Source organism: Chenopodium quinoa, unplaced genomic scaffold (assembly GCF_001683475.1).
Source record: "Chenopodium quinoa cultivar QQ74 unplaced genomic scaffold, ASM168347v1, whole genome shotgun sequence".
Lineage (NCBI taxonomy): Eukaryota > Viridiplantae > Streptophyta > Magnoliopsida > Caryophyllales > Amaranthaceae > Chenopodium > Chenopodium quinoa.
This window is the reverse complement of record NW_018744878.1, coordinates 1,461,541-1,483,045: the sequence shown is the minus strand read 5'-3', so window position 1 is coordinate 1,483,045 and position 21,505 is coordinate 1,461,541. Positions and strand designations below refer to the sequence as shown.

Here is a 21,505-nt window from a genome sequence, read left to right as displayed (position 1 = left end):
CGTCCAAAAAATAATAATTCCCAAGAGTACTATCCTAACAAGTTGCAAAATTCGCAGATTTAGTACTATCCTTGCCCATAGGAAAAATTAATGATCGCTTACCCTCTGGGAAAGGACATACCTGAAGGTTTCAAAGATTAAAATAGAATTTGAAAAAAGGAAGAATCTTGGATACCTCTTTTTGATTAAGGAATTACAGAATAAATTTCATCAGACAAGGATATCACTTAAAAGCAGATCCTAGGTCTAAGAATCGTAGCATTCAGCTTCTACAAAGTATAAGAGCGTTCCTCATACAGATTACAAAAGACCATTCATATTCGGATATTCCATGTTCCAAGCCACCCTTGTACATATATGAAAAATCCGTAAAGTTGCACAAGTCATTGAACAAAAAAAAATGCAAAAAGAGTAAGTTTCTTCACTGCAAACAAGTTTTCTCACTTCAAGACCATCAGAAATCAAACTACCAAAAAGTCTAAAACTCCATATATGTTATTGCAGGATAAATCTAATATGGTATAACATGAATTGAGAGCCTTTATAAATAAAAACATAGATGGAAGCTGTAATTTTACAACAAAGATCAAAAGTTCATACAATCAAAACAACACAAGAAACAACAACAAAGCAGAAACTCATACTATCATTAATGATAAAAGTTAATTCTACATCAGTACCTCAATGTTTAACTCAGCTACAAGGTAAAACCCTTCAAGTAATCAGGGTCACGCTTAGCACGCTCCTGGAACTTCTTGAACCACCGATCCAAGATATCCATGGGCACAATCAATTTGCTACCATCGACACCACAAAATGACTGCATGAAATTAAAGAGATTCTCCCCAACTTTGAGGGCGGTTTGCTCAATCTTCTTATCTGCAGCTATATCAAGAGAAGGGAGTGTCGCCAAGTCCTGGACAGACACCCCGATCTTAGCAGAAAGCGGGGCAGTGTCAGCTGTAAGAAATTGGCCTTGGCTTCCAGGCTCCGGCCAGAGGAGAGAGAGAACAGCAGATGGACGGGCTACAGTAACAGCGCCACAGTACACAAAAGCTGACCCAGGGGATTGAACATATACAGCTAAGGCTTTGTCTGCCGGAAGGGTGAGATTGTTGAGCAAGAATATACACATATCTTTGATTTGATCATATGCTTCTCCTGCCAGAGTTGTACAGTATAGTAATAAATGAGCTGAAGAATCGAATAATATACATAAAGGAGATAGCAGAAAAGTTGAAAGTGAGAAAGAGAGAACTTACCAACAAAGTGGTTCATATCAAGAACCCAATGGAATGTGTCAATTTGTGTAAAGGTCGAGATGTCAAGCGGGAAACTTCGGTTTGGAAATACTACTCCAAACATTATTTACCTGCTATTCTTGTATCCATAAAGCAGTGTGTGAGTAATCAGTTGGCTAACAAAAAATAACAAATTTGCATCTTTATTACCACCAAAAACATGCTTATTTTTTTAAGCCAACAAGTTCTGATGCATAGTTATCTTAAGTGCAAATCTTTGCTTGACAATCATAACACAATGTCTCCAGTTTATTAATTCAGTTCACTGCTTTATCAAGAAAATTCGAAAGGCTTAAAATAGATACAGAGCAAGATCTTCATATTGGCTAAATAGAAACTAGCCAAACAATGTGCCAATAATCTTTCAATCACACTTTCTTCAAGTTTGCAATTTCGGTTCTTAATCATTTTCCAAGTTATGATCCATCCTAAGACTAAAGCGACAAGACGAAAAATCGAGATGGCTCAACAGCACAAAAGCCCATGTAACCACAAATTTCTTCTGTCTTTCATGAAAGAATATCTCAATTCAAACATTTAAATCACAAATTGCAAATCATTCATGATTCAATTTTACAGTATCATTTCAATTATGAGACATTAGCATAACAAATGCAAGAATAAATCGATATTAAATTCCTGAACTTTAAATTATTCAGCAATAATCGAACACATTTCATTTTCTGCAAGGTAATTGATAATTAATCAGCTGAATATTAATCAAACAGTAGCCTAATAATTGCACAAATTCATCCAATTTCACACCAACATAGCAAATAAAATTGGCCCAAAGTTAAAATTAACAAGAATTTGAACAAATTGGATTATCAACTAGCATAAATAACAAGAAAAAAAAATTACTTTTTTTATGCAATTTCAATTTCAATCAATTGGCAAACTACCTAACTTGAAACATTGTAAATTAAACCTAAATTTCATAAAATTTACAGCTAAAACATTCAAACAAAAATGAAAATCAAATATAGCAACAATCCAAAAAATTAAAGTTGATAAATTGATTCAAGAGCAATAAAAATGAAAAATTAAAAACCCTAACCTGTAATTGAATCGGATTTAAGGGTTACGAAATGATGATGCTTTGTAATTGTACCTAAATTTCTCCGAAGTGTTAAAAATTGCTTCTTTCAAAGGTTGAAGAGGTTAGAAGAACATCAGTGCAGAAAAAGAAAAGACAAAGAGTAAGTTCTGGATTGTTCTGGATGTTTTATCTTTGGGATTCTAGAATCATGGTGAAGTATTCCGTATCGAACTATTCCTTTTCAGGTGTTTAATGCAAGGAGCATTAAATACTCCATTCACGCCTTTAATTTAGGCACAGCACACATAACAAAGGGAAAAGAGACAATGATAAACTTACACAAAAGGAAACAAGATAACTAAAAAAACTTCCTAAAAAAGAAACATGTGTTAACAAAAAAGACGGAGGTAAGGTTTGTTTGTTTTTTTTTTTTTGAAGACGGGTAAGTATTATTTTACAATAGAGTGAGGTTGGTTAAAGAATAAAATTCTTAAAAAGCAAAAGTGAGTATAACTGTGAAAGAGAGAGAATAAATAAATATATTACATAACTTAAGTAATAACCGCTGACATCATCTCCTATATAAATTATACACATGTCAAGTTGTGGTAAAAAAAATTCCGCATAAATCATTTGCTGACATCATATTTTTATTTTTATTTTTACTTATTTTTTTGGAACCTTCTCATTTTTTAACTTTAAATTATTAAATTATACTCCCTCTGTCAATTAATACAATGCATCTTTTGAGCATTTATTACGAGATAAGCTAAAATACGGTCCCTGAACTATGACATTAGTTGCATATTTGGTCCCTCATCTTTTAAATGAGGCAAATTGGTCCCTCTACCACCCTTGCCTCACCATTTATGGTGGAGGAACTTATGAGTCAGCAAAGTTTGGGGATGTGTGGTGCCAACTAAGCAAAAGTTAAGGGACTTATCTTAGTTAGCATTTGTTTAGGGATTATAAATCATTATTGTTATTATTTTTTTTGTCAGCTACTAATATTTATTATTTACTATGTACAAACTTTGATTAAAATGAAAGAAAACATACCCAATTTTTTTTTTAAAAATATTAATGACTTTTTTTTAAAAAAAAATGACTTAAGAATTAAAGAAGAAAATTAAATATGACTTAAAAAAAATTAAATACTCCGACTTTCTTTCAAAAAAAAAATTAAATACTTCGAATTAAAGAAATAGGAAAAGGAAAAATAAAGAAAGAAGGGAATATGAAAAGATATATATATATATATATATATATATATATATATATATATATATATATATATATATATATATATATATATATATATATATATTAAAAGGGTTAGCCCTCTCCTATTCTCTTTCGATTTGGCTATTCTAATAGGGGAAACAATTCCCTACTTTGCACCTCATTAACGATCATCAGCAATCACCATCTTTTAATTCCAGCCTTTGATTTATTTTCACTAGGTGAAAAAAGAATATTGGCACCGCCTTAAGGCCACCAGTTTTTAAAAACCGGTGGGAAAAAAGGGGGGAAAAATGGGCGGGATTTTGAGGGGAGAGTATTGCCACCGGTTCAAACTGAACCGGTGGGTAAACCATTAATCCCACCGGTTCAAAACCGGTGGCCTTGTTAAATAAAAAAAATCGGCCTTTTGTTCCTTAGCTCTCCTTTATATACCCTAACCCTAAATTAGCCCTTAGCTTCTCTCTTAGACGCCTCTCTTTTCTCTCTCCTCTTCCGTCTCTGTCCTCCTTCGCTCTCCGACCTTTCTCCTCTCTCTCTTCTCTTCTCTTCTTTCCCCTCTCTTCTTCTTTCCCCTCTCTACAACCACTTCGTCTCTCTCCTCTAGCAAACCTCATTTGTGTAGATCTTTAATTCTGGTTTCATTACTTATTAATTTCTTCTTTCCCCTCTCTTCTCCAACCTCTCTTCTCTCTTGTCTTCTGCCCACCACCGCCATCGCCACTTACCACCGCCGCCACCAAGTCCGAGGTTAGTGCTTGTTATTGGGTTTAATAATTTGAGGTTAGGGGTTCTGGGTTAATTGATTTTCGAATTTTTTTGGGTTTTTTCGAATTGATTTTGGGGTTTTTCTAATTGATTATGGGGTAATTGATTTTGGGTTTTTTTTGAATTGGTTTTGGGTTTTTTCGAATTGATTTTGGGGTTAATTGATTTTCGAATTGATTTTGGGGTTTTTTCAAATTGATTTCGGGGTTATTTCGAATTGATTTTTTGAATTGTTTTGGGGTTTTTTCGAATTGATTTTGGGTTTTTTTTTTCCAATTGATTTTGGGGTAGGGTTTTTGTTGCTTTTGTGGTTGCTGTCGTGGTGGGTTTGGCGTTGGGTAGGGTTTTGGTTTGGTTGTGGGTGCGGTCAGGGGTCGTGGTGGGTTTGGGTGATGGGTCGTGGTTGGTTTCGTTGATGGGTCGTGGTGGGTTGGATGCGGTCTGGGTGAGGGTTTGGGTTGGGGTTGGAGCTGGTGGTGTGGGTGGGGTGACGGGTGGTGGTGGTTGGGGGGTCGTGTATTCTGGGTCGTCGGTCGTGGGTGGGTCGTGGGTTAGGGTGGTCCTTTTGTTTTTTTTACAGATTAGTTTTAGAAATTAGGCTAATTAGCCTAATCCCATACTCATTGTGTGACATCTTTTGATTATCAGGAAATGCAGTTACTAATGCTCCAGGGAATCAAGACACATGCATATTATCCTTTGAAGACTAGGCTGATGTTTTAAACATTTGTTTTATGTAATTTGATAAATTTAGTTCTTGTAAATTGGAATGGGTTGTATGAGTAATTTATTTGTAATTATTAATTTAGTTTTTTCACTCTTAAAAAGTATACAATTACTGGTTATTGATGAATATATGTGTTTTTCATGTATATTATGCATATATATATATGTTTCTAGTACATTTTAAGAGAAAAAAATGCAAAAAAAAATGCAATTTTTTTTTAAGGCATTATTGCCACCGGTTAACCGATGGCAATAATGCCTAATACCCAAAAATAAAAATTTGCGGGAAGTCTTATTGCCACCGGTTAACCGGTGGCAATCCTTGTTTTTGCCACCGGTTTTGAACCAGTGGCTTTTGCATCAGATTATTGCCACCCCCCAAATGCCCACATAGGGGGGTTTTGAACCGGTGGCTAATTGCTTTTTTCTACTAGTGTTTGTGATTTAATCTTGGCCTCCTGATTTTATTAATTATATACAAGCTCATGCGCAATATAGTTCGGCCGAACCGGAGGTTTGGGTTGCGTGGTTGATTAATTACGGTGGTGAGGCTGCAGACTGGTAGAGATGGGGTTGTGTGTTTGTGGCAGGTTGTTGGTGATGTGGGGGTGAGAAAAGGTGGAAAATTTTATAGGTTTTTTTTCCGGAAATTCAATAGTTTTATTAATGCAACTCATAACCAAAATATTAATGTTGATGAAAAAAAATTAATGTCAGTTAAAAGATTCCTTTTAAATAAAAATTGACAAAAAAATAATAAAAAAAAATTAATGAATAATGGTCCCTAAACTTTTGCTTACTAGGATAGGTCCCTAAACTTTTTTTTAAATATTATTTTATTTTTTGCCACATGGACACTTTGGTCCTTAAACTTTGGTGACTCATCTTTTTTCCACAGGAAAAGTAAGTTATGGGTGGTTGAGGGACCAATTTATTTCGTTTGAAAGATGAGGGACCAAAATGGTACAAATACTAAAGTTGAGGGACCGTATTTTAGCTTAACTCCATTTATTACTCACATAATAAAGAGAAAGAGACATTGTATTAAGGGACGGAGGGAATATATACGGAGTATATTTTTTTAGGAAAATTTTTAAATTACTACCCAAAAATGTAACCATTTTCGTATTAACCACCCGTTTAATATTTTATTTTAAATTACCACCCTTAAATTAAATAAATGCTCATATCACCACCCATTTCAAAAATCAGGTAGATTTTCCGCCTGTGGGCCCGACCTAACGCTTATTTTGACCCTTTTGACTGATTTTTTCCCCCGATTTTTCTCTTTAAAAACGCTCTCCTAACTTCAATTCACATTTTTCTCTTTAAAATTCGGTAGAATTTAGTGAAGGAAATGTTAATTAAAGTTTAGAGAGCGTATTTAAAAAAAAAACAGAGAAAAATCCGTCAAAAGGGTCAAAATAGGTGATAGGTGGAGCCTACAGACGGAAAATCCACCGGATTTTTGAAATGGGTGGTAATCTGAGCATTTATTTAATTTAAGGGATGGTAATTTAAAATAAAAAATTAAACGAGTAGTTAGTTTTAAAATAGTTACATTTTTTGTGGTACTTTAAATTAAAATTAACTTTTTTTTTAAAGACAATTATTATACTATGTTATTTTCTATTTATTTTTTCAACATTATTATGGATTTATAAGAAACTATATGGCTTCTAAATATAATTACTCCTGTTTAAGAGTACTCCATATTGTATAAGTTGGTTAAATTTTTTACTATTTTCAAAATTGAGAAAGAGCACAACTACTCCCTAAACTTAGCCAAAAGTTACAGTTAGCTCACTAAACTTTCAAAAGTTGCAAGTTACTCACTATAACCTCTTGTGACCTTCATTTACATGTTAATTGGTAGAACTCCCTAAACTTTTGACATAAAAGTTAGTGCACACCCTAAACTTTCCTATAACTCCCTAAACTTCCTCACATAATTTTAAATTAATTAGCCATTTAATTATAAAAAATTATTATTTTTAAAAAATTCTAACAACAGCTATATATATACTCTAATGCATTTTCGATACTATGTTATTATTTTGTAAAATAGATAGTGAAGAAAAAAAGGAATTGAATTATTCTGTAAAAATGAAAAAAATGGCTACTTAGCAAAGTCTTTTTTTTTTTTTTTTTTTTTTTTTGAATAAACAGCTAATTCTAGTTGCCTTCCTTAAATAATTATTTTTAGTTTGGTTTAACTCTTGTGAAAAAAAATCCCCTTAATATAATACGAAATACATAATTTTTTTTTTAAACCAAGCTGCGAATTTCATAATAGTGACAAAACATTGGCTATTTATATAATTTAATTCCATAACTAGCTAAAATATTGATTTGGAAGGAAGTTATTTATTTATTTTTATTCATCTATTTTGAATTGGTTTAGTTCAATTTTTTTTTTGGGTTTTTTATTTATATTTTTGGGTTTTTTTTTAAAAAAAAAAAATCTGTTTTTGGGCTTTTTAGTTAGAAAACTTTATAGCCACGTACTAATAAAAGTAAACAACCGTTATAAAGAAACCCTAATTTCAACATCACAAAAAATTCTAAACTTTCTTCTTGATCGTGATCGTATCACAAAAAATTGTAATTTTAAGTAGTTTTTTTTTTATTATTTTTTTATAATCATTATCAACACACGCAGCTGCAAATTCTTACGATGATCTGATGAGGGTTTTTTTTTTAAGAAGACGATAAGGGATTTTTAGTACTATGTTCTCTGTTGAAGTATGCTAATTTTAAATTTTGTTGAGTTTAATGTGTGTAATAAATCAAACATTCGAACTAATAACTACGACTCGTATGTGATACATATTGGCACACAATAAATATGCTCATCTTTTTCAAAGAACAATTTGATTATTGATTGTTTGATTTGATAAGCCATTCTTTCTACTATGATGTTAATGTATATGGATCATCTAATTAAAAAAATAAAAAATAAAAAAGAACCAAATTAGTGCAAAGGAAAAGATTCCGTCCAAGTTAAAAAAAAATTAGAATTTAAATTTAGAGTTCCCATTGGCTTTCAAATGTATGATTAGATTTTTATTTGTTAAATTAAAAAATATTTAACAAAAAAAAAAAAGAAAAAAAAACCATAAGTTTAAGGAGCTTACATATTAGTACAATAGTTTAGGCAAAGTTTAGGGAGTTAACCTGCTATATCAGGTTGCTACCTGAAAAATGAACTCCAACTTGAGTAGTGAGTAACTTGCAACTTTTAAGAGTTTAGTGAGTGAATTGCAACTTTTGGCTAAGTTTAGGGAGTAGTTGTATGCTTTACTCCTTCAAAATTATTTAGATTTAAATAACTTTGCAATTAATGGTTATGTTTCTATATTTTTTTTACTCATATGAGGTACATATATAAAACATATTTATTTCAAATAAATTTTGTATGTTGTTTAGTTTATAAGTATAGATCATCGTGCATGGCACGAGATCTAACCTAATATGAAGAAAAAAAAATACTACCTCTATTCTTTTAGTTAACACGTTTTGACTTTGTGCATTATTTACATAACTTACTTTAACTTCATTTTGTGATTAAGTGTTAGATAAAAACATTATTCATGTGGAGTCTTGTTAGCTTCGTCTCAACATCTAGTTTCCGAAAATTTTATATTTTTTGCCATTACGCAATAATATATTTTTACATTTGTACACACCCATTTGTGTCTACCCAAAACCAAACCCAGTGATGAGTACCTTTCACGTCGAATCATAATCGAATGAAACGAAAGTGTGGAAAGGTCTAGTGTTGCGGAAAGTTTTATTTCTTTTCTTTTCTCCCTGTTTTGGAAAACTTTATTTTAAGAAAACAGCCAATCCAGTTTGGTTGGTCCATGATATGGGTCCAATAATGGTGTAGTTGGATGGGGCTTGTAAAGACCTTTCCAACGATATATTATAAGCCCAATTCAAATGAATATTGAGGAAGTTATGGCCAATTTACCAAACTGGGCCGGTTTGAGCCTAATATGCGGCCCAATGATCTAGAGGAGGGTCTATTATTAATTATCATTCCTAAAGCTATTAGGATTAATTATAGTCTTCTAGGATACTCTAGAAGGTTTTTTTAAATCCTAATGGAGTTAGGATTGATAATTATATTTTAAAGAGTTTGAAATTGAATAAAACTACTCCTTTTAAGAATCCTTGTTTTGTACGAAGTGGAATATATTCAGATTTTATTTTCGTGCCTCATAACATTTATCCAAATTTTATATGGTTGGATAGATCTTTAAATTATCTTTTCAATGATATATTATAATATTAAATCCGAGTTATAACGAAAAAGATATGAATGAGACATGAAACTTTATCCAAAACTGACACCCTTCCACTATTTTGACCATATCTTTTTATCTACAAAATATTTTAATCTGATTCTAATTGGGTTGGAAAGTAGACTTTAAGAGCTTTCCAACGACATATTAGATGCCTGATTTGGAATTTTGGATCAAAAGATATGATAAAAACAAAAACGCGTTAAAAACGGGCTTGGCGCCTGACTCCAAGCATTGGCGCCTGGAACCAGGCCTGGCGCCAGGCGCCAGCCATTGGCGTGTGGTGCTAGCAATTGGCGCCTGGCACCAATGGCCAATGCTTGGTGCCAACCTCATTTTGCGTGCGCCAGACTCTGTTTTGTTAATTTTATCTTTTTGGCTGATTTTCTCTATAAATAACGTATTAAAACTCTGTTTTCATTCATCAATAATCAGTTTTCTTTCGCAATCATTAATTCTCTAATTCTCTCTTAATCATTCACCAACTCTCATCAAGATTTTCTTGATTATTATTCTCTCTCTTTTCTAAACTTTGTTTTCATACAAAATTCTGCATTCACAAGGTCTAGAAACACTTAGCCATATTCGAAGTTGCCTTCACCCTAGACGTGAAAGGTTTAATTTCTGAGGGTTTGGTCCCAAATCTCTCTTTCGATTATTTAATTTAATTTGCTTTGTTTTATTATTTTCCTTGAAGTTACTAACGTGTGTATTTTGTTATTAGAAAGAGGTACGAGGCATCAAAGTAAGTGCTTTAATTGGTGAATTGATAATTATGATGTAGAAATCATGTTTATATTGTTATTATGATATTCCTAGTATCATGTTTAGGGTAATTTTAATATTAAATATGATTGTTGTGATGCTTTCTATGCTCTTCCTAATATTTATGATTGCTAGTATCATGTTACGGTTAAAGATTTGATTTTTATTGCTTAGTGACATGCTAGGATTTGTTATTAATCTTGTTAGTATCATGCCTATGATCTTGATATTTTTATTATGCTTTAATATTAACATGAACATGATTATGATTATAATTGTTATTATTATTATTATTATTTTGATAATGATTATTTTATTTATGATTATTATTATGATATGATTATTATTATTATCATGATTATTATTGATTATGTTGCTTGATACATTATTTATTCTTTATTGCTTGATCACACCTTTTATGCATGTTAAAGGGAATTGGTACTTGTAATCACGCTTAATAAGATAATTAATAATCTTGTTAGGTTAACTTTGATTATAATTCAAGTGATCGCCAATAATAGTTTATTTGTGCATTAAATTCAACCAACATAGATTAAACAGGTTTAGGGTTAATCCTATTGATTGCATGTTAGTCAGAAAGCGCACATGAATATGATCAGAATAAAGTAGAGACCTATTATCAGGGCAGGTTCAATCTCTTTTAGGTTGGATTTGTACCATCATCCCCGAACCCTTATTTGGTTCATGACCTTATGGAGTTGACGATCTCTTGGATTGTTAAGGGGTGTAACCTTCACCTCGTGAACGGTTTACAAGTTCCTTAAAAACTTGTTGGCCACTCTTTTGCTCTATCTTCTTCCCTTTTGGACGCCACCGTACTTTAGTGTATGATCACAGTGGGGTTCGAGCTAGTGGGATTATTAAAGGTTTGAAATTATTCCCTACAACATTTGAAAGTTTGCGTTGGCAAACGTGCGTGCTATATACAGAAACGTGTCAACTAGTAAAAAAAGAGGAATTACTAAAATATTATATGTGAGGTCATGAGGACCATAGTGGAGAAAAAAAATAGTAAAATATTAAATATTGTTAAAAGTTTTGCAGAAAGTGTAATGGAGCTAAGTAAAAGAATACGATCATTTTGAAAGATGATTACATATAATAGGACATAGCTCAATATATATATAGGTCAAGATTTCGATGCTTAAACTTGAGATCGCGAACTTGATTTTTTTTTTTTTTTTTTTTTTTTTTTTCCGTATGGGGAGGTAATAAATACGGATATGAGCTTAACATGATTATCAAATGGGATGGTATGTTCCATAAAGCAGATATGTCGGCTTCTCGATACTCGACACGTGGTAGCAGCATCTTGACACTTGGCAAAGAAAGCTCTGCATGTCATGTAGCCACCTGTCATAAGGATTATTATAAATAGTAGGTTAAGCCTCATTAATGAGGTTAGCATTTATTACTCTCTCTCTCTCTCTCTCTGTACTTTCTCTCTCTTACTTCTCTTTTCTTTCTTAAACACTTTCTGACTTTGTCATCGGAGTGGTTATTATCCCCGGATCATCCCGGGGTTAGCTAATCTCTGCTCTTTGTGTAGGTTCTCGTTTGGCCGATAGGAGTTTAACGGGTTGCATAATCGAGCTTTGGACTTTGGAGTCGGGTTGTTAAATCCTTGCAAGAACAATTATTTTTTTTTTATTTTTTTTTTGCAGGATCGCAAATTCGAATCTAGTATATTTCAAGTTCGTAATTAATATTTGTCCTCTGTTAATAAAAAAAAAAATGCGATACTTTGACTTTCATTTATGTTATTCAATGTTGGTCATTGACTACCAATAACTCTTACGGTATAAGATTGATATATTACTGTCCCGAAAGAACGACCTATTTGAGTTGATTTTGTGGGTATTAATAAACTTAATTTACAAGTACAAATGTATGGGAAAACACAGGTCATCAATAATTTGCAAGTACAAATGTATGGAAAAACACAAGAAAAATTAATGGTGGCATAAGAGAGAGAAAAGTTTAGGAATTTAGAGAGGTGACGGCACAAAGATCTGTAAACATACAAGGGTAAAATAGAGAGAAAGAGCTATATGACAAAAATATTTGAGGATATATTGGTAATTTTGTGATTTTAATAAATGTTGGGAAAAACAAATTAAATGGTTCATTCTTTTTGGGACTAAAATTAGGCCAAATAAGTCGTTCTTTCGGAGACGGAGGTATAAAATTGATAATATGCATTGATACTAATCATAAAAGTTTACATAATACTCCTTAATATTTATGTTTTGTACAGTATTAAAAGAAAAATTGGTCAACTTTTAGTGCATAATTGATGGCAATTAAATTTCACATTATTTTTTATTTTAATTTTTATATAATGAGAAACAGACAAGCAATTTATCATAATACGTACTCCTTGATAAATCGCAATCCCAATTCTATACTATTACTAGATAAGTCTCGTATAAAAAAAAATTTATTGAAATAAATATATATTTTATATATGTCCCTCATATGAAATAAATTATAAAAACATAATCATTAATTGTCATTTGTAATGATATTTAGATCTTATTAAATTTGAAGAAGATTAAAAACTTAAGCAAATTATGTATCACGGGGTACTATTTAACCAAGAGTAATTATATTTTGAAGTCAGATAGTCACTCATAATAATAATAATAATAATAATAATAATAATAATAATAATAATAATAATAATAATAATAATAATTTTGAGCGATTGGATATGACTTTCTTCATTTCTCTTTCTCTTCTCTTAGGGAGTAAGAAAAGGAGATTGTTGCATTGCTGAAGCGGATCCAGAGATTCTCGAAGACTTAGGACATTGGGGCGCGTGCTGCACCTCATATCTTTACTAGGATCGACTTTTCTATAGCTAGAGGAGTGGGGGCCCAAATTGTATATCGGCTTCCCACTAAATTTCTATAGGTTGTATAATTTTGTATATTTTTGAGATAATAATAATAATAATAATAATAATAATAATAATAATTTTATTCCTGGACGGGTTGTGGCTGATGCAGCTCAGCAGAAGCGGGTTAAGTATGAGGCTCGTTGTCAGGCGATTGGATATGGGTTCATTCCCTTGTCCTTTTCTTCGTTTGGTGAATTAGAGAAGGAGGTTGTTGCGTTGCTTAAGCGAATTCAGATGTTCTCGACGACGCAAGACATTGGAGCACTTGCTGCAACTCATATTTTTACTAGGGTAGACTTTGCTATAGCTAGAGGAGTGGGGGCCCAGATTGTATCTCGACTTCCCACTAATTTATTGTAGGCTGTATGACTTTTTGTTTTTGAGATATAATAATAATAATAATAATAATAATAATAATAATAATAATAATAATAATAATAATAATAATAATAATAATAATAATAATAATAATAATAATAATAATAATAATTGATAAGTCTCATAACCTCATCTAGTTCCACAGCATGTTTATTTAAACGCTACTCCGTAAAATTAAGCCCATATTAGCCCAAAAGGAGGGAACAGAGAGAGAGAAAAGGAAAAAAAGGAAGAAAAAAAAATTTGCGGTGAGCGTGGATCGAACACGCGACCTTCAGATCTTCAGTTTGACGCTCTCCCAACTGAGCTATCCCCGCAACTATTGAAATTATTGCATTTTGTTTAATATGTACTTTATATCATGTTAACTTTTTTATCTAGTCAAATTCATTCCCTGATTATTATACTCCATACCAAAAAGAGACACACACATACAAATACACTCCAATGATTAATCTACTTGTCCCAGTAATTTTATACTGAATACTTATACATTACTCCTTTTTTTTTTTTTTTGAAAACACCTTATACATTACTCCTTATTTTTCTTTTCTATTCTTTTTAAGCCTCTTTTTTTGGTAATATACAATAATTCAATCCAGTCACAACATATCATACATATTACAGAGTACGTACGAGTTAAGATGAAGGATGGTTAAAAAAAATTAATACGAAGTATGAGTGAATATTATTATTTGTTGATTTATTTTGAGATAGTACAGAGGGAATATAGAATAAATCCAACACATTTTAATCTTTTGAATTTAAGAAAAAAAATTAAATTTCGGTTCATTTCGATCAGGTTAGTGTTGGCTGATCAATTAATTTAAGTTGTTGGGTCAATATTGGGTGAACTTATTTTCAGGTTAAATTTTGTTTCAATTCGAGCTATATTGGGTTTCCAATCAAGTTTCGTGTTATTGCATCAGGTCAAATCAGGTCTCGAATAATGTATTTAGGTTTAAATGATTAGACGATATATGAGTATATGTTAGTTTAACAGGTTATACTATTCAGTCAAAAATCGAATATACGTATACAAGTTAACTTTGTATGAAAATTAAAAAGTAAACTTTACTATTTGAGGTTGTACACATCATATCATATCATATAACTAATATATAAAGCTAAATTTTTAGCCAGGCGACGAGACAGCGACACTTGGCATTACAACTTTTCGCCAAGTGTCGCGCCACGTTGGATAGATTTAAATAGACTTTAAAAGATATTAAAAAAAAAGTTAGTTTAGAATTCTATTTGGATATAATTTTAGGATAAAATTGTTAGTATAGAGTTTTATTTTCGATAAAATATCAATATTTCAGAGGTACAAATTGAATTATAATTTTATTCAAAAAAAATTTAAATTATAATTATAAAAAATTATCATAAAAATTTGTTTTTTATATCATAATATTTTTTTTGAGCGAACGAAGTAGTTTAAAGCGTAAAACATCCATTTATAATATTATAATATATACTAATCGGTTTAAATAATATACTAATTGGCAGGTCTATAGATTTTATTACTCTATAGACCTGCCAATTAGGATCGGGTCATGAGTCATCTCGGATTGAGTCCCTTTAGGTTATGAGTCAAGAAATGTTCAACCCTTGCCTTAAGTTTTGGGTTCGGGTCAACCCAACGGGCTTTGAAAATTTAGTTTATTTAATTATTTTTGCTAATTTTTATTTTTAATGTATTAAATTAAATCGAACATTTCCACTAACATTATTATTAGTCATTACATGCCTACTAAATAGCAAATCGTCACAAAAACACATCAATTTCTAATTAAGTTTGTACCAATGATATATTTTAAAATTTGACATATAGATTAATAATGTATCTTAAAATTCAATAAACAACCCGGACATCGCACGGGCACAAAACTAGTCTTTAAATTATAGTCTTTTATTTAGGATCGAAACAAGTATAACCCCGAAGTTAAATTGCTCTATTTTGTAGGTAGTTCATCACCATCACTCTACATACTTCTAGTTCGTTGTTTTTTGTGGCTTTAATTGACCTTTCTCCAATATTCCTCCCCCAAAAGACACTGCCCCAAAAATGATGAGTAGATACCTCAAAGTAGTCATTTTCCTAATCAAACAATAATGGACCAGCCTAAACTTTTGTAGTATTCTTTGTGAAGCAATGAAAATGGATACCTTTAAAACACGTTAAGTGTAATAGGTAACATGTTATTGCAAATTGAAAGTTGTTTCTAGGGTTCAAATGATTAAATGAACTTGATAAGACCACAATTATGATTATATATAATACTATTTATAATCCAAAGTAATGGTACCTTCTTTTTAATAACCAAGTAATTGGGCTAATGATTTGAGTTTGAAGTGATAAACAAACACAAATTAATAATGAGTAGTCACATTTCACAACCAAAATTCTAGTGGTGCACTTAAACATTGACAAATATACCAAAATGCATTCACATGTAATATTATGTAAAGTCATGTCAAATATTATTGGTATATTATGAATGAAATAGTGTGTCAATGTGTCATTAATTAATAATATAAATGTCCATGAATCTAGGGGGGTCTTAATTATATGGCTATCACATGCTTTTACATGTGCATCTAGATTGAACGTCTATTTTTCGTGAATAATTGAAAGCATAAACGTACATGATTCTTGCTTATTTTGAAAGGATAAACCAAAATTAAAGGTATACAACAAACTTGAGGAGTGTATGTATATGTCTTTTCTTAAAATAAAAATTAAAGGTGCCAATTTTTTGAAGAAATTTACTTGTGCTTTTGTTTTTTATTCACCGTTACAGTGTTTTGAAATAATAGGCTATATTTATAATTGATAGTAATTTGTAATAAAATGAGTTGAATATAATAAGATAAATAGATGGTCATTATTAGGTGTTTGGGCCATTAGCTAATAGTGTAATACAAAGTAGTTTTTTTTTCTTTTTCTTTGTCTATATGTAAAATACTCCTCTTTTACAGTCCCTATAAGAAATTGATTAAGGATTGTGTTTTATTTTTTTTAGGAAAAATTACGGAAAATAATACAACCTGTAAGCGATTATTTTTTAATAATACACAACCTTTTGATTAAGTCTTAATAATATAAACTTTGGGGGGTGTCAATTTTAAACAAGACAAAATCGTTTGATAACCTGTTTTTACAGGTTACCGTAACACGTGTCACAATTTTATTGGTTTTGTTAATTTATTTAATTAATTTATTAATATTATTATTAAAGAATATTTTTTAAAAAATAAAAATCTAAGGCCCCAGCCACCACCTATCCCTCCCCCAAATGTACGACCACCTCCCCTCCCCCCTCCACCACGCGCAGCGACTCCTGCGACAGTACGACCGCCCTCTCTCCCTTACCCCAACCTCCCCCTTCCCCGGTGCGCCACCCAAGTACGACCAGGCCGAATCCTAATCCCCAAAATCTTACCCCCTCCCAATTCCCCACCACCACGTAACCACGTTGATGTTTTATTTAGCTTTTGGGCAACAATCGCGCGGGGAAAGGGTTGCTGCAGCAAGCACAACAACAGCCGCAGCAGCCAGCTGCGCCGCCGTGGGGGAGCTGGGAAAGGGAATCGCGACCGTTGAATCAATCAAATTGGAGCGTTTTGCGCGCCTGCTGTTCGATTGATTGGCTGGAGTGTTTGTTGTGTTTAGAGGTGGTTATTGGACAGGGTAGCCCAATGATAATAGGGTCAGGGCCAAGCTTATAGGGCTTTTAACGGACAGGACCCTTATTGGGTAGGGTCAATATAGGGCCAACATGTTTTTCCAATTTAGTTGATAAAGAAAATACATAATGTAAAAATAATTATATAGATTAATTTGTATTCATACGTATTTAATAATGGCTTTATCCAATATTTATTTTAATTGATATTTTGTAGGCCCGCCATTATCGACCCGCGGCCCGCATTGTCCCGACCCTATATTGACCCTATAAAATGTGACCCTCTTTGACCCTGACCCGCAACCGACCCGCACCGACCCTGACCTGACCCGCCCAATAACCAGGTCTAGTTGTTTTTGGAGGTTCGAATTGGAGCGTTTGATGTGTGTGGATGAGAATCGGTGATTGCGGGCTGTAGAGGTGCGAATTGGTGGCTGTTGTTTCGTGTGTTGCTGAAGGTAAGGTGTTGGTCGCGGTGAGTCGAGGATGGGGAAAGGGAAAGGGTTGGTACGACGTGTAGTGGTGGAGCTGGGCGCCGTCCATACCATCGCCGATAAAGTCGTCGTTGCGTCACTTGCGTGTGGGGGAGGGGGAGAGGAGGTGGCTGGAAGGTGGGAGTATGGTGGGTGGGTGGCTGGGTCGGGGAGAGGAGGAAGATGGGTGTTTTAGTTTTATTTGCTAAAATAATATAAATTACAATTAATGTCTTAATTAGGAATTAATTTAATTTTAAACACTTTTGTTAAAAATTAAAAATTATTTAATTTTTTAAAATTAATATTCAAACCAATTACATGACACGTGTTATGGGTAACCAGTTTTAAAGGTTACAAGTTTTTTGTCTTGTTTAAAACTGACACCCTCCAAGGGTTATATTATTAAGACTTAATTAAAAGGTTGTATTATTAAAAAAAGAACGCCTAAAGGTTGTATTCTAAACTTGGCCAAGTACAAGGTTCACGTCAGAAGAGTGTGAATACATATAAGCTTAGTAAGGTTTCATTCTAAAACTAATTGGTGATAGGTGAAGTATGTTGGGCCCGTATTATCACACGACCCATTACATCTAGGGCATCAATCCAAGACCAATAAGTCAGCAAGAATATGCAAAACGACTTGATTGAATTAAACAAGGAAAGCAGCATCATGCATATCAATCAAGGAGATACTTGCCAAAGATACACCTACAAAACAGGGAAGAAGATAAATCAAGAAGATCTTCCCCATTTCAAATATATTCTGAAGATATTTGTAAACCCTAGAGATCCCTAGGTATAAATAAGCATAATTAGATAACTTTAGCATTCATGTACACACGCATACACTTAAATATAACAGAATTACTCTACTTTTATCTACGGAACTGCGTCTTTACTGAACAAGGAGGTCTGTCCTTACTCAGTATTGTATCTCTAAACTCATCTTCTTTATATAATCGAATATTTACTGCCTACTTATTGATTACTTGTTGATTCATTATCGTTCTTAGTTATTTATATGCTTTTGGTAGTATGATTGTTATTACCCCTCAAACCTAGCAGATTCTCGTATGTCCTTATTGAGATTTGCCTAAACAATTTGGCGCCCACCGTGGGGCTGATAATCAATTAACCTACCAATCCGCCAAAAAATAAGACAAACACCATGACTGGGCAACCAGTACGTTTTACCATTGCCGAAATTAATGAAGGAATGAAACGCATTCCTCCAAACTTTAGACCAGCAGAAAAGCCAAATCGAAACGCTGCTGGCCCAAAAGATCCAAACTGAAGCCAAACTCACCAGCCTTACCAAAAAAATGAAGCCCTTCGTAGCCAAATACAATCAGTTGCATCCAAAACCATTAACACCAGAAAGAACACCGAAGGCATAGCCATGCAGCTTGACTTGTCCGGAACCTTTCACACTCCTAACGGTGAAAAAGGATCTAACAACAGGGATGATACTCTGGATCTAGACTCTTTGGATGCAGGAACCCCCAAGAAGGACAGTCAGGAAAGAGCCGAAGAAGGAAAAGTAGAAAAGATGGTCGAGGCCAAAATAGCCAAAATCCCTGGAATGCCAAAACCCATGGAAGAGGAAGCAGCAGATGGCTATATAGAATCCCCATTCTCAGAAGAGATCGCCATGGTAGAAGTTCCAAAGAGGTTCAACACGCCCAATATGACTATGTACGATGGAACAACAGACCCTGATGAGCACGTGTCCCTCTACAAACAGAAGATGATGACAAGCTCAATCCCTAGAGACATCAGAGAGGCTATCATGTGCAAAGGCTTTGGAGCCACATTATCAGGTCCAGCTCTAACCTGGTTCATTAATTTAGATAATGGGACTAGTCGATCTTTTGCAGGAATGGTGAACCTATTCAAGGTCCAATTTGCCAGCAGCAGGAAAATTGAAAAACAATCTTCAGATCTGTACCGCGTTGTGCAGACATGGTGAATCCTTGAGAGATTATCTTAACAGGTTCAACAGGGAGAAGATTGGAATACATAAGTGTGATGCTCCCACAACAATCGAAGCGTTCAGAAGAGGATTGCTAGACCATAGTGAGCTCTACAAGGAGTTGACTAAATATCCCTGTACAACCTTTGAAGATATGCAAGCCAAAGCTATGGATCAAGTCAGATTTGAGGAAGATGCATATGCAAGAAAGAATCCTGAGCCAGATAGCCAACCAAGAGGAACAACAATTTTCCCAGAAGATACCATCGATTTAAGCCGTATCAGCGTTCTCGCTTTGACAAGGGAACAATCAATGCTGTCGAAGAAGAATTTTCTGATTGGAGGGAGGATCTTGAACTCCCACCTAAATTACATGAGTATTGCTTTAACGTTAATCCTGCAGGAGTAATAAGGACCCTGAATAAGATGGGAGATACTGTGTAATGGCCCAGAAGGAGTGATAGGCCTGGAGGGAAGAAAGATCCCTCTAGATGGTGTGATTTCCATTCAGATATCGGTCACACTACTGACGAATGTGTCGCGCTCAGAAAGGAAGTCGCATACTTGCTGAAGAAAGGCTACCTCAAAGAGCTCATGTGAGATAGATCTAAAGCTTCAGGGAAGGAGAGAGAGTCTAAGCAAGGAGGTCCTCCTCCTCCGCCTCCAATTGTCAAAACCATCTGTTTCATATCAGGAGGGTCAGAAGTATGCGGTTTAACATATTCAGCAGCAAAACGACATGCAAAGGAAAGTAACAAGGATCAACCGGACAAGAGGGATAAATCCAAGATAGAAATCCCCATCATGTTTGAATAAAGCGATGCAGTAGAAGGCCATCATGACGGTCTGGTAATTTCACTCCAGTGGGAAACTGCATGATCAAATGAATCCTAGTTGACAATGGAAGCTCTGCAAATATCATCATGCTTGACACCCTGAAACATATGAACATAGATGAGAAGAACATCGTTAACAAGTCAACAATGTTAGTGGGATTCCGTCGGGAAACCAAAAAGGGCAAGTGGAGAGATTACATTGGCAACATACGTAAAAGGGATCAACCTACAGGTCAAGTTCCTAGTGATTGATACTTTGTCTTCGTACAATATGATTTTAGGCAGACCTTGGATACATGAGATGAAAGCCATCCCTTCTACGTACCATCAAGTCATTAAGTTCCCTACTAGGTGGGGTATTCAAGAAATCAGAGGAGATCCTAGGGAAGCAAAAAAGTGTTACAAGATAGCATTGAAAGCAATGTCTGCAGAAAAGAGTTTAGCATAGCAATCAGAGGGTCAGCTGGGCCAAGAAAAGTTGAGCATAGCAGAAGAACAAGAAGATACAGAAGTCCAGTTGAACCCCAAACATCCAGATCAAAAAGTCAGAAAAGGATCGGAATTGGCGGCAGAACTCAGACAACAAGTTTATGACTTTCTAGACGAAGAGAAAGACGTATTCGCCTGGACCCATGAAGACATGAAAGACATCTCTCCAGACGTAATTACTCACAAGTTGAACGTGGATCCAATGCATACACCAGTAAAACAGAAGAGAAGGAAATTTGCGCCAGAAAGGAACAAGATTATCAATGAGGAAATTCAAAACCTACTGAAGACTGGGAAGATCAGAGAGGTAAAGTACCCAGAATGGCTCGCCAACGTAGTGGTAGTCAGGAAGAAGAACGGAAAATGGCGTATCTGCATAGACTTTACAGACATCAATAAGGCGTGCCCAAAAGATCCGTTCCCTTTACCTCATATTGATGCCATGGTAGACGCCACAGCAGGGCACGAGCTGCTATCCTTCATGGACGCCTACAGTGGTTACAACCAGATCCTCATGCACAAAGATGACCAGGAGAAAACCGCCTTCATTACCAGTCAAGGAATATACTGCTATAAGGTAATGCCTTT

General features: G+C 33.8%; 1 protein-coding gene and 1 non-coding gene across 4 annotated transcripts; both read right to left on the bottom strand.

Annotated features, from left to right (window-relative positions):
• Positions 1-306: 306 nt before the first annotated feature.
• LOC110705436 (protein OPI10 homolog) lies at positions 307-3,115 on the bottom strand. 3 transcript variants are annotated; one of them, XM_021883306.1, is made up of 3 exons: positions 2,359-3,115; positions 1,263-1,375; positions 307-1,161 (listed from the first exon to the last, which is right to left on the bottom strand). In XM_021883306.1, the coding sequence occupies exons 2-3, from the start codon at positions 1,363-1,365 to the stop codon at positions 698-700; spliced, it is 567 nt and encodes a 188-aa protein (XP_021738998.1). In that variant the 5' UTR covers positions 1,366-1,375; positions 2,359-3,115; the 3' UTR covers positions 307-697. The 3 variants fall into 3 exon arrangements, with proteins under 3 accessions (XP_021738998.1, XP_021738996.1, XP_021738997.1); XM_021883304.1 differs by having other exon boundaries at positions 308-1,161; positions 1,263-1,380; XM_021883305.1 differs by having other exon boundaries at positions 309-1,161; positions 1,263-1,372; positions 2,359-3,113.
• Positions 3,116-13,696: 10,581 nt separating this feature from the next.
• On the bottom strand, positions 13,697-13,769 carry TRNAF-GAA. Its single transcript has one exon. It is a non-coding gene; the product is annotated as a tRNA-Phe (tRNA).
• Between the last annotated feature and the right edge of the window lie 7,736 nt (positions 13,770-21,505).